We start from the raw sequence: 13,667 nt of genomic DNA, 5'->3' as shown, positions 1-13,667 counted from the left end.
TTTCAAGTAATGATTGCAGATGGAGGTACTCTAAATTGTTCAGGGAATGCCATAGTAATAATCTCAATATGGGGGAGTATTTGTGTGATAGTCCCATGATTTACAGACAAATGGGTGGTGATGATGTTGCGTTAGGGATCCAATGATTATAATCATTAGGAAAAATGACCTTTAATTTTCATGATCTCTTCATAATATTTACCTCAAAAGGAAAGGAAAATTAGAGGTATCTAAGGGTAACCCTTACTAAAAAAGGAGCACCAGGGTGTAATGGCACAATTATGTTCACTAAATTTTCAAATGTCAATATCATCTATGTCAATGGATCTCCATAAAGCTTCCAACAATCATCCCAAGATATTTGTATTCATTCCTAAGGGTCTTCCACATAATCAAGGTCATGACCATGCTATTAATTTATAGTCGGGAAGTGTACTAGAGATAAATGAAGAAGGGAAATAATACTAGAAGTATAAATAATTGTTGAAACAAGGATTCAAAAAACCAAGTAACCCAACAATTGTGAAGTAAGTCATTAAACAAAAGAACCTACCAGTGGAAGAGATGGCATGGGAAGATGATGTATTCTTGCAAAATCACTAGCAGTTAGTTAAGTGTTGAGGACAATACTTGTTTGAAGCAGAGAAGAGGGGCATACTAGCCCTATATAAGGCCCATGTTGACCCTAAAACCCCTTATTAAGCTCTAGATATGAATTTATTACATTTCCATTATTATCAAGCTAGAACCCACATAGTCCTATTTATTATAATTTTAGCCCTTGTTTCCTCTCTCTCTCTCTCTCTCTCTCTCTCTCTCTCTCTCTATATATATATATATATATATATATATATATATATAGAGTTGTGTAGATTGTATTCATAGTAAAATGTCTCTCTCTCTCTCTATAGAGTTGTGTAGATTGTATTCATAGTAAAATATCTCTCTCTCTCTCTCTCTCTCTCTCTCTCTATAGAGTTGTGTTGATTGTATTCATAGTAAAATGTCTCTCTCTCTCTCTCTCTAGAGTTGTGTAGATTGTATTCATAGTAAAATCTCTCTCTCTCTCTCTCTCTCTCTCTCTCTCTCTCTCTCTCTCTCTCTCTATAGAGTTGTGTAGATTGTATTCATAGTAAAATGTCTCTCTCTCTCTCTCTAAAATATCTCTCTCTCTCTCTCTCTCTCTCTCTCTCTCTCTCTCTCTCTCTCTCTATAGAGTTGTGTAGATTGTATTCGTAGTAAAATCTCTCTCTCTCTCTCTCTCTCTCTCTCACTCTCTCTATAGAGTTGTGTAGATTGTATTCATAGTAAAATGAGGTTTCCCCCTTGAATAGAACTACAATTTTTGGTTTCTTATAATTTCTAAGGTGCAATAATGATAACATCATTTCCCTAGTTAAATATTGGCATGAATCTTCATATCCTTCCATCACCTAATCCAAAAATCCTAAAAAAATCCTAAAACCCATTTTACTAAGGCTATATTTGATAGCACCTTAGTTTTCATTGATTTGTCTTAGTAATCTCATTAGGGGTACCCGCTTTGAGTCGAAGGAGAGTTGGCCTAAAGTGAGAGGAAAAGCTTCTAAGGTGACAGTGGATGACCTTCCTAGACGTTCACTCATATTGCACATTGTGGATTGGGAATTTTACCATCTACATACAATTTTGGAAGTAATAGGATTAATGTTGACACCCTTTGAAATAACGATCTCACATGTCAATCATTTGATTCGAATCAAGGATGGAAATTATCTAATGCACCATGTAATACATGGTATTATTACTTCCAAGTTAAATGAAAAATACCTTCATGATAAGTTGCAATGGTTATACCATATTTTTTGCCTCGTGCATCCAAATCAAATCTTGATGACATGCCTGTAATCATATAGTCAATGTATATGCCAAAATCAACTAGAATGCATTACAATAATACTAAGTGTTGTATGGGGTCAAGACTATAGTTTTATCTATGAAAAAATTTATAATATTTGCACTATCTTTCCAATGTGTGTACCAACATATACATGGATTTCCTTTGGCATAATTCCAAGACGTATTTACATGTATGCTCAGTATAACAAGTCTAGGAGATTTAAACCATAGTTTTACTTTTGTTCACCAATTGTTCTAGAATCAATCACTTCCACACACACCAATTCATTCACTAACAATGTCATACTTTTATTTTGCAAGTACCATGTCAAGTTGTAATTAGAGGCAAAGGAAACCAATCACAATATAACCAACACAATCATCGTCAACTACAACCATAGCTTATAACCATTATTCATACAACCAAAAACAAATTCATTTGAGAAATTTATATATTGTCAAAATGAAAATGCATTTGTATATAATTATCAAAACAACCAAGCAAGCTACACCCATATCATCATGAAATAATCATAAGCATAATCCATGTGAAAATTAAAGAGATTGAAATAAAAATGAGTGTGCCACCAAAACATCCTCATTACTCCATTGCAACATCATTATGGTGCCATTAGTAGCCTATATAGGATATTATTAATGAGACGCTTAAACAATGGTTACATTGAATAGCGGTGAAAATTTGTAAGTGATAAACTTATGGATTTTGTGCAAGTTTTTTCACAAGACTCTGCAATCATAGTCATGTTGACTACAAAATAGGTCAACATTTGATGACTCCATTTGGGCATGTTGTTTCTAGCAACATGAGAACCTTCAAATATCTAATTTTATATAATTGAATTAGGATCTATGCAATAAGAATCATAAAAATACTTGAGAACGCTTCAAGCCACAAAAAATAAGAATAAATAATCTACATTCATATTCATGTTTGAAAAATGTAGAGAATGAATATAACGATGTATAGACCTTTGCAAAGCGAATGAAGGGAAACTCGAAGAGAAATTATAAAAGCATTTTATGATTTATAATCTTAAAACTAAATCTAGTACACCCCATCCAATCCTTCTCTTAGAGGTTGTGCCTCCACCCATTGAGACAAATTCTCTTAACGTTCCCTCATGCTACACATATTAGGTATCAATTTCAAAATATATACATGTAACATAACCAATCTCCATAACTCATAAAAACCAAAGACATTTGGGAAAATTCCCCCAACTTATCATAGAGATATACTTATGTTGAAACATAGGTCTAGAAGATGGAATAGATTTTATGATGCATTAAATAGAAGGACATCATTGTTGACCACTATGCCAATTGAGATAGTAAGGATGGACATCAATGAAGAGTTTGTATGAAATAGACCCACAATTTGTTGAATCTTGGAAATCTAGTAAAGAACAATGGATTGGAGATCTAACTAATTTCTTAGATTATTTTATCTAGGAGGTACTTGTATTTCAAAATTAATATTTGTGTATTCCCAGAGGTTTGATGAGGGATAATATCATCAAAGAGATACATAATGATGGCTTGGGTGGACAATTTGGCATTGATAAAATCCAACCATTGATTGAAAAGAAATATCATTGGCCCACGATTGTGAAGAAAACATTAAGAAAATGGTTAAAAGTTGTAAGATTTATCAACATGATAAAGTAAGAAGTCATAATATTGGTTTGTATACCCATTTCCCTATGAAAAGCACCTTGGGAGAGCATCTAAATGGACTTTTTATGAATTGGGATAACTTAGAATCCAATGAGCTAATTTCTCTAATTTTGTTGTTATTGATAGCTTATAAAAAATGCCACATTTCATTCCTTGTAAGAGGACCAATGATGGCATGAGCATAACTATTTTATTCTCTGTGAAAATTACCCATTTACATGGTTTTCCAATAGGCATAACCTTAGATAGGGACAACAAATTTGTCAATCATTTCTAGAGAAATTTATGGAAGAATATAGATACAAAATTGTATTTTAGTTCTAGATATACCTACATACTAATGGAATAATAGAAGTAGTGAACAAGAGCCTTAGACATTTACTAAGATGTCATATGGGAGATAAACCAAGAAAATGGGATTTAATGTTATTACAAATTGAATTTGCATATAACAATTGAATTGATAGATTTATAGGAAGGATACCGTTTCATATTATGAATGGAAGATCACTAAGAGGAGTTACACATTTGATGAATTGGTCTTGGCACATTAAAAAATTGGAAGCACCCACTTCTCACTGAGTTAATCATTTTCAGTCGAGGATGGGCAGGTTCATCCTGGTAAAGTTAGTGCTAGAGAGCATCCTTAGGTATTAGATGTCTATCACATCCATTCAAATATCTATTTGGAGGCGGATCAAGGAGTTAATCTTCAATTTATCGTATTGGGAAAATGGGACAATATTGCCTCCCCAAAGTACTTGGGAGGGTGGGGTTTAAAGAATATTTTTCATTTTGGAATGAAACTCATCAAAAAGATTATGGTGATTATCATAGATGAGGCTCCATGGGGCTAGGTTATGAAATCAAAATACTTACAAAACCTATCCATGCTTGAATGGTTTTATGTTCAAAAAAAAATTGTGGTAGGATCTATAGTATGGAAGGCTTTGGTAAAGTCTTTCCAAATAATTAGAGATTAGGTATTATAGAAAGCCAAAAATGAAACAAATATTCGCATGAAGGAAGATCCATGGATGGAAGTAGAGGAACATTATAGGTTGTCTAATGAGCTTAGAGAAACCATGAATGAGGAAAACATATTTCTCATGGTGAATGCAAAGTGAAAATATCCATGATTTTTTGGTCATGTTGGTTGGAATTTTGTGAGGTCATTGAAGCTAAAATATTTATAAAATTGAAAAGGAAAATATTGTACAATATTCGTGACGTTCTTGACGCTAAAATATTTATCAAATTGAAAATGAAAAAATTATAGGTTATAATACTTGTCTTCAGTATGCTATATAGCAATCCATGTGTTTTTGAATTCGCATTAGTTTGTGTATGATCAAATATTTTACATGATACTCAAAAGTTTTACAATAGTAATTTTTTATTTTATTTTATTTATTTATTTTTATTTATTATTATTATTTTGAAATTTATTTATTTGTTTTGTAGTTAGTTGTTTAATTGGAAGATTTATTGAAATGATGATTTTTCAAAAAAAATGTAGTTTATTATGTTTTTTATTATTTCCAATTCAACGATCGTTTTTTAGTGGCCAATATACAAAAAGCTCAAATTCTCTCCACTAATAAAATGATATAAAAAATTTAATATAAAAAAAATAATAATAAAATATAAAATATATTGTTCCATAAATTATTGTGGTTATTCCATTGGACTATTTGTTATATTAGATCTACTCAAATATATTAGAAAATATGAAATCTACATTAAGTGTTTATTTCTCTAGATTTCCAGATATTTCAGTTATTGTTTATTGTGTATGCATACAAATTACAACTATGCAGAAAATAGAGCACAACAAAATAAAATCTCACAAAACAAAATAGGCACAAGATATATCCAAGAAAACTCTTGAGAGAACCCAATTGGAATGTTAGGTTTCTCTCCTCCCTTTCTGTAAATAGGAAATGACTACAAGTACAAATAAGTAAGGCTTGTGGCCCGTGGGCTACTATAGTGCAAAATTCCTTTCTATGTGCTCTCTCCCTATCCCTCTCAACTACTCTACTTGCCTATGGAACAAAATACACTAAAAAAAGAATTGTTTTTCCTCCTAATTGCCTAGTTATTACACAACTATCCTACTAGTGGTTTGGTTTGACTCCTTCAACTCTTAACTAGAGTTACAATATTGATTATTCTAGAGTATTCTTCATCATTATCACATGGCCAACCCATTTTCCATGAGTAATAAGGATTGATGTCCTGTCTTCTCAAATTATGGTGATCAAAACACGAAGGTCAACTTCGGAGTGGCATAACTTTTGAATATAGACTCTAATTGAGTCAATTCTTACATCGTTGGAAAGGTCTCTATGTGTAGAACATTAAAAAAAGAGTGGTGCTAAAGATGCAAAGTTTTACCCCAAAAAATATGTTTTTTAATAACTCAAACTACTCTCAAAAGGTTTTAGACCCCAATTTTCCAATTTAAGTCACACCGGTAAAAAATGGTCCTCTAAGATTATTCTTCCACTATTTCCACTCTAAAAGCATCAGGATGGATGAAAAACAATATAATGATCCAATCTAGATCATATATTTACCTAATATTTTAAGTTATCTAATAAGTGAATATTTAGTTATTTAATGTTTTTCCAACCATCCCTTTGTTTTTATGAGATAGATATAAAATAGCATAGCTTATAAATTAAATTGTTGGTAAATGAAAATAAACATCAACCTATGATAAATATGAAAACATTTATTTCATAATATATTTTCTATAATTACAAAAATCATTAAAATTAACTAAATTATAAGTTTATTTTGAAATATTAGTATTATTATAAATTATAAAAAGAATTAATATGAGTTAAACATATATGCTTTAAAAAAATGTGTAACAAGATTCTCACCCATGGATATCCACCCCTAAATTAACTTGTAAATAGATTTTGTTACAATATCATGGATCAATACCATGACTTGTCATTAGCACATGCACAAAAAACATAACTTATTTCATATGAGACTTTTTTTAATTAATCAATTTAATTAAAAGAATAAAAAGGGCATAACATTTTCTCAAAATTTATTTGTGATTATTAATAAAAATATTTTAAAATATATCATGGTGGTTAAATAAGGAGTTGTTTTTAGTGCGACTTTTTGGAGTTTCGAATCCGGCAGAACAAATTGTGGTGAAATCTTGATTTGTGTTATTTAAACTAGTTTTTTGAGTGTATATATAGATTCAGCACATTGAAAAACCCCTAGGGAACTTCTATGTGCAAGGGTTACCCATCAAACTTGTGATTTCAATGAATTCCAGCCAGATTTTAGAGAAATTAGACTGGAAAAATCCACTAGAAAAGCTTCCAAAAAATCACACTAAAAACAACTCGGTTAAATATTACCATCCATCTAATAATTATTTATAATTAAACTAAAATTATAAAAACCTTGTTCCAAAACAAACACACCTCCAAAACATAATTACCATACAACATGTATAAAGTAAAAATTTTAAGAAATATACTTAATTTCCAAATTTTATAAAATAAATGGGAAGATTTTACCTCTAAAACTTTCACAAATTTCTTCCATTCTTCTTTATTGGTATTAACAAATTGATTCTAGCTCTAGTCATGATTATTTTCAACTTGAATTTGGCTCTGGTTATGCATAACGTCAAAAAGGTCAAGGGTGGAAAAATAATCATCCTTAAGAGCTTTTGGATATGGAATTTGTGTGGTTTAATTATGTTGGAAACCATTCCCCATGATAACACTTTGTTTTTCACATGTACGTCAAGGGGCAAGGTTTAATTATGTTGGAAACCATTCCCCATGATAACACCCTTGTTTTTCACATGTACGTCAAGGGGCATATCTTCCAGGTACATCAAACAAACCTTGAAATACTCTAGCAGATCCACACCAACCCCATTAATGACATTATGAGTTAAACCTGTTGTAAGCATTTATAGGTATTTTCACTCCCAAACAGTCCCTAGTACAATATTTGTCCTCTTCTGCCAGCTTCTCCTGGTATTCATTCATTGGTCTAGAGGTTGTATTTGTGTTCTTTTTTCTCTTTTCAGACCATAGATTACATAACAATTCACATATCACTTTAATTGACTCTATAATAAACACACTTGGATTTTACTAACAAGGAAATGACATGATATGAAATGATTTTAGGTTGTATTAATATAAGCATTTCTTAAAGTCTTTTGCATATTAGGGTTAGAGTTGAAAAATGACAAAGGGTCAGCGTTACATATAGATAGGCAGACACTATAATATTAATTGGTTTATAATTTTTTGTTATTAGTAACCTTGGTTGGTTTATAAGTATTTGTTCTAAAAAAAATGATACAGGGTTCTTTATTTTTTCATTATACTAAATATCAGTGTAGATCCATCTTAACTTTGAATCTATCAAGGGATCAAATCTCTTTTCACTTTAAAAAATGTTTGCACTTCAATAAATTTGATCCTCTTGGTGCTTGGTAGCTCTGAAATTAAGATGAATCTAAGTTGGTTATATATATATATATATATATATATATATATATATATATATATATATATATATATATATTCTTACATAAGAATACCATTACCAAAACTATGGTTTGTTAAAACCTAGAGCTCAAAAACCACCAATGTAAATTGACTATTTTACCTCAATTTTATTTTATTTATTTTAATTTGCGCTCTACAATCTAATATGGGGAATATATTGTCCCATAATATTATATTTAATATTAATATTAACAAAAAAAATTATTATCTTCCATAAATAAAGTACTTCAAGTTCCACTTTAATTACCTCGATAGGCATTCTCTTTATTTGCTGGGAGTGGGAAAACACTGTTTCCCAGTAAGAGAGTTTCATTTTCTCACTTCCAACTAATTAAAATTTTCCATCTATTCATCCTTCCATCCTTCCAGCAAATTTAAATCTTCCATCTAGACCATTTCCCATTTCCTTCTTGAATGACGGTTGTGACGCGACCTTCTGGAAAATGTAATGGCCTCTCTGAAATCAGTCCCATTGCTCCATGCTCTAGTTTGAACGAGTGTGACAATTGGCAAAGGAAGTTGAAGAACATAAAGTGTCCATGAGAAGGTGCATAGTCCTCACACTATTCGTTTGATGGAATGTACCTAGTAATCTTGCGAGGTCATGGTGATGGTATTCTTGCAGGGTGATTTGGTTGAGGTTTGATCCAGGGCTGTTCTCATGGACCTTGAGCCCAAAACCATGGACAGTGTGATGTCAAGCTCTTACGGTCAGATATTCAGGCCTAACAACTTTGTTTTCTACGATTATGGACCTGGTAACAGCTGTACCAAGGGCCATTACACTGAAGGGGTTGAACTCATCGATTATGTGCTGGATGTCATCGTGAAAGAGTCCGGTCTGGACCTGGTAAAGACTGCGCCAAGGGCCATTACATTAAAGGGGCTGAACTCGTCGATTCTATGTCTGGTCACTTACTAGACCTCTTGGCCCTCCCTGAAAGATGAATCTGTCCACTACAATTGCACAGAAAACTCTGTGGCCTGAAAAGAGAGAAAATACCCCAATTCTATGCACAAGACTAGGCCACACTTGCTCCTCCTTCCCTAGGCCTATACCTTGTGTCCATTACTCCTTTGTATTTTTTGTTTCCGCCTCTATGTGTGGCTGCAACTCCCATAATGGCCACTGTAAGTCTTCCCAATCTAACTTTGGGGATCCCTGTTATTGCGGATATGAGTTTCATATCCACGAACTTTAAACAAAGCCTCCCAGAGGAATATAAGCAATCAGAGCAGAAAATAAATAATGAGAAGAACAAATATTTCATCCATTACCCACAAATCCACAATAATACCTATGTAACCGCGACAGATGCTTCTCCTGCTCCCTATGACTCTGCCATTAGGGAATCTGATGTTTTTGATCTGCTTTCCCACCTATGTGGGATCAACTGGTGGTTATAGTGCAATGGAATACAGGTAAAATCCATTTGGTTCATAAATTCCATAGTAGATACCTCCTTCGCTCTGTATGCCCTTTTGCTATTTTGTGGATAACCGATAACACACAGAAAGTTCCCCGTTAGCCAGACTGTTGAATGGGATCACTGAGGTTGTAGTCTACTGAGGGAATAGGACTGACTGTGAAATTAGGTAAATACATCTGTGCATATTTAAGATTTATTGAGAAGGGATTTGCTCTGTAGTTCTAACATAATCTGTATCGATCATTCATTCATGCATTACAATATCGTCCAATTTGTTTCCATATTGCTCAGAACAAAAAAAGGGGGAGTGTGAAATTACATATCTAAAGGAAGGTCATTATGAAGTAGTAAGCCTTATCTGTTACATCTAGATGCAGGATAATTGTTTCCCCAGAGGTCTTGCGAAGGAGCAAGCATGGGAGGGTCAGATGCATAAGGGAAATGCCTAGCACTATCATATCCATCCATGCTTCTGGTTGAGGCTCTGTTTACTATTATTTCGTACCCTTCCCTTACCATAAAATCATGGGCGCCATAGGTTAGCAAACAAAGGGCTCGGAAGAAAATGTCATATTTTGTTTTTTTGTCTTTAAGTGCTCTTATTCATTGAATAAGAATTAAATCATTTTCTTGTATTTTTTAGAAGACTAAGCAAAGTAAGAACGAGGATTCCAAAGTAGCCAAGGTGTGCTTTGCCTTACTTTAACTAAGTGGTGAATTTGATTTGATTTGATTTACTATACATTTGATTTGCTTTGATTTAAAATAAGGAGGCTAGGGGTGGGTGTGGTCTTACTTTAACTACATTTGATTTCTGAGTGGTGAATCTTGTCTTTGTGTTTGTGATGCTTATTTTTGTATTATGCTAAAGACAAAAACAATACAACATGCTTCTTTCACATACTCGATGTATTATTGTCTGGTCTTCCTATATTCTTACAAACTAATGTGGTCAATGTTTTCTATTATTCCGTTGTATTGTTAAGGAGAAAATCAATCCTCTGTCTCTCATTGCTTATTAGGTTGTTGTTGGTTGTTAGAACCCAACTCCATTGTAGGATATACCTACCTATAAAACAAGGAACTTTATTACATGTATTCATAGAACCAATGTTTCACATTCTATTGGAATTTAATTAGAAATTAGTTATCCTAAACCTTGCTTCATAGGGTCAAAGTTTCAATATTCCATGTTTTGTTTGCAATGGGAAATTGATTGGAGCCAGATACTTCATCAAAGGATATGAGGCTGCAAATGGGCCTTTAAATATCTATGGAACGGGTGAATTTCTTTCTCCACAGGATAAAGATGCACATGGTACTCATACTTTGTCTACAACAGGTGGGAATTTTGTGAAAAATGAAAATATAACTGGATATGCATAAGGGATTGCAAAAGGAGGAGCTCCTCATGCTAGAGTTGCAACTTACAAATTTTGTTGGCCTTCCACTCCAAATGGATCATGCTATGATGCAGATACTCTTGCAGCATTTGATGCAAGGGTACATGATGGAATTGATATGTTCTCTCTTTCCACTGGATCTGGCCCTCCTCTATCTAATTATTTTCAAGATGCAATTGCAATTGGAGCATTCCATGGAGTCCACAAGAGGAAAGGTTAGTTGTCTGTTCCATTTGAAATGATGGTTCAACTCTGGGGACAGTTACAAATGTGGCTCCATGGATCATAACTGTGGGAGCGAGCAACATTAATAGACAATTTCCTTCAAGCACTCTTCTTGGAAAGCACATTTCATTTCCATTTTCAGGTAAATCTGAAAGCACATTTAACTCTTCATATGAAATCCATATACAAAATATTTCCCATAACCACCGAGGACGGAATTTACCCCTAGAACATGTAGGAACTCAAATAGGTTGGTAGGCTTATTACCCTTTTCGTTCTGTCCACAATGCAAGTCATTTTAAGACCATTGTCTATTTTTTAATGTCCGGAACACATGCAGTAATATTAGAGTAGTTCAAGTGCTATGATGGTAATTTCCTTTAATGAAAAATTCAGGGTAAATTGTTCTTATTGAACTTTTCCTTCCGTCCTATCAAATTGAAAAATCCATGTATCTAGTTTTTCAAGTTTAAGGGATTTTTTGTTGAACCATTAGAAGGCCTCTGAAGGGAATTGAAGTCAAATGTGATCCCTTGCATTATTCTAGAAAACTCATTTTATGCCTCTGTATATTTTCGTTTGACGTCAGGGACAAAGCATATCCGAGTAGCAGTTACCAAAGAAAAAATTGCACCCTTTGGTATCATCAGCTGACATTGCAGCTCCAAATCAAAATAAAACTATCGGGTATGCTACATGATACCAATTTTAATGAGTTTCATACTAACAAAAATTCAAACTTATCAATATGAAATATTCTTTCCAAAGCAGAAATTTGGATTAGTGTTAGTTCAAAGAATGAAAAACTATAACTCTGATGAATTTAAACAGATTTTATGTAATAATGTTGAAGAAAACATTGCTTCGTGGGATCTCTAGATCCTCGCAATAATTGAGAAGGTTGAAGAAGTTCGTATGGCACGAGGATTAGGCATGAATATTTGCAATGACCCCGTAAATGCCATCGATGTTATTGCAGATTCTCATGTTCTTCCAGCTACACAGTTGAATGCAATTGATGGGGCAGATGTATTTGACTACATCAATTCTACAACGTAGGTTTTCAGGACAACAATTTTACTTATATTAGCCCTACATTGAAAATGATTGTAGTCAACTAAGTTCCTTACATGGAACATCCTAATTTTCCATAAAATTTTGCTCATTCAGGTCTCCTGTTGCTTACATTTCTCCTGCAAGAACTAAATTACATGCAAATCCAGCTCTGGTGATGACAACATTTTCCTCTCAGGGACCAAATAGTCTTACTCCAGACATTCTCAAGGTCATATTCCACTCCCCAATTTTTTGTGTTTACATGATCGTAACTCGTATGACACTGCACTTTTTCACACATGAAGTTCTGAATTGTTTCTCCAATGTAGCCTAATATTACAGCTCCAGGGTTGAACATCCTGGCAGCATATTCAATGGCAGCATCAATGACTGACCTTTCATTTGATCATAGGCATGTACCTTTCAATGTACTTTCTGCACATCTATGTCATGCCCACTTGTTGCTGGTGTTGCAGCTTTATTAAAGGGAGCATATCCTCATTGGAGCCCTGCAGCTATTAAGTCTGCCATTATTACTACAGGTGTTCATGTTTATCCATTTCTTTTCACACACATATTTAAGTTATTAAACTATGTATTACATTCCAATGGTTAATGTATTGGAACATTAAAACACACATATTTAAGTTATTAAACTATGTATTACATTCCAATGGTTAATGTATTGGAACATTAAAACGTAAAAACAACAAAACACAATTTTTTTTAGGTTAGTGATTGATGTCACTTAACCTTCCATACAAACGTTTTAGTCCAAGTAACATGAAATTGATCTTCATCACCTAATTTCAAGTTCTTGGTTGCATATTTTGAAAGGAGACTAATCAATTAATATCAATATGAAACATCAACCACCATGTTGACTCACATTGGTAAAATAAATAAAAGATGAATTAATATTTGGATTGATGTTTGGGTTAACAATCCTAGTGGAGCAAGGGATTAACTTAAAATATAGGTTGTAGAATGATATTTGTGTTAATGATAAAATGATTACCTCACCTTGGGATGGTTATGTACAAAAATAACATTGTGGCCCAAATCCAATGATTGTGGGCAGTGGCATAGGAACGACACCACAAATGTGCTAAAAGTCAAGTCATGTAACCTTGTACACTACAACATGTTAATAATATGGACACATACTTTTTGTGTTGCAAATAATGATGAAAGAGTTAAATGACAATAGAAATATGGTGTAAGATGATTTGGAATGGCATGTCATCTTCCTAATCTCTTATTCTTCCTCTCCTTTCTTCCATGGAAAACCTTTTGGACCAACTGAAATATGATTCCTCGCATTCATGGATAGCACCCCTAGTAAGCCCATCATTGTAGATTATCGTGCCTAACCTAGGGGGGTTTTAATCAGGCACCTATTGGCA

General features: G+C 33.2%; 1 protein-coding gene across 1 annotated transcript; it reads left to right on the top strand.

The window, feature by feature from the left end:
* The first annotated feature begins 8,797 nt into the window (after positions 1-8,797).
* On the top strand, positions 8,798-9,350 carry LOC149214725 (tubulin beta-2 chain-like). Its single transcript, XM_089390950.1, has one exon. It carries the CDS (start codon positions 8,809-8,811, stop codon positions 9,067-9,069), a length of 261 nt encoding a protein of 86 aa, XP_089247076.1. The 5' UTR covers positions 8,798-8,808; the 3' UTR covers positions 9,070-9,350.
* Positions 9,351-13,667: the final 4,317 nt, after the last annotated feature.

The sequence above is a fragment of the Pinus tabuliformis genome, chromosome 1_1 (assembly GCF_031772625.1).
Source record: "Pinus tabuliformis cultivar Carrire ecotype Pingquan chromosome 1_1, CPIR1, whole genome shotgun sequence".
NCBI lineage: Eukaryota > Viridiplantae > Streptophyta > Pinopsida > Pinales > Pinaceae > Pinus > Pinus tabuliformis.
This window is presented reverse-complemented; position numbering and strand designations above follow the sequence as displayed.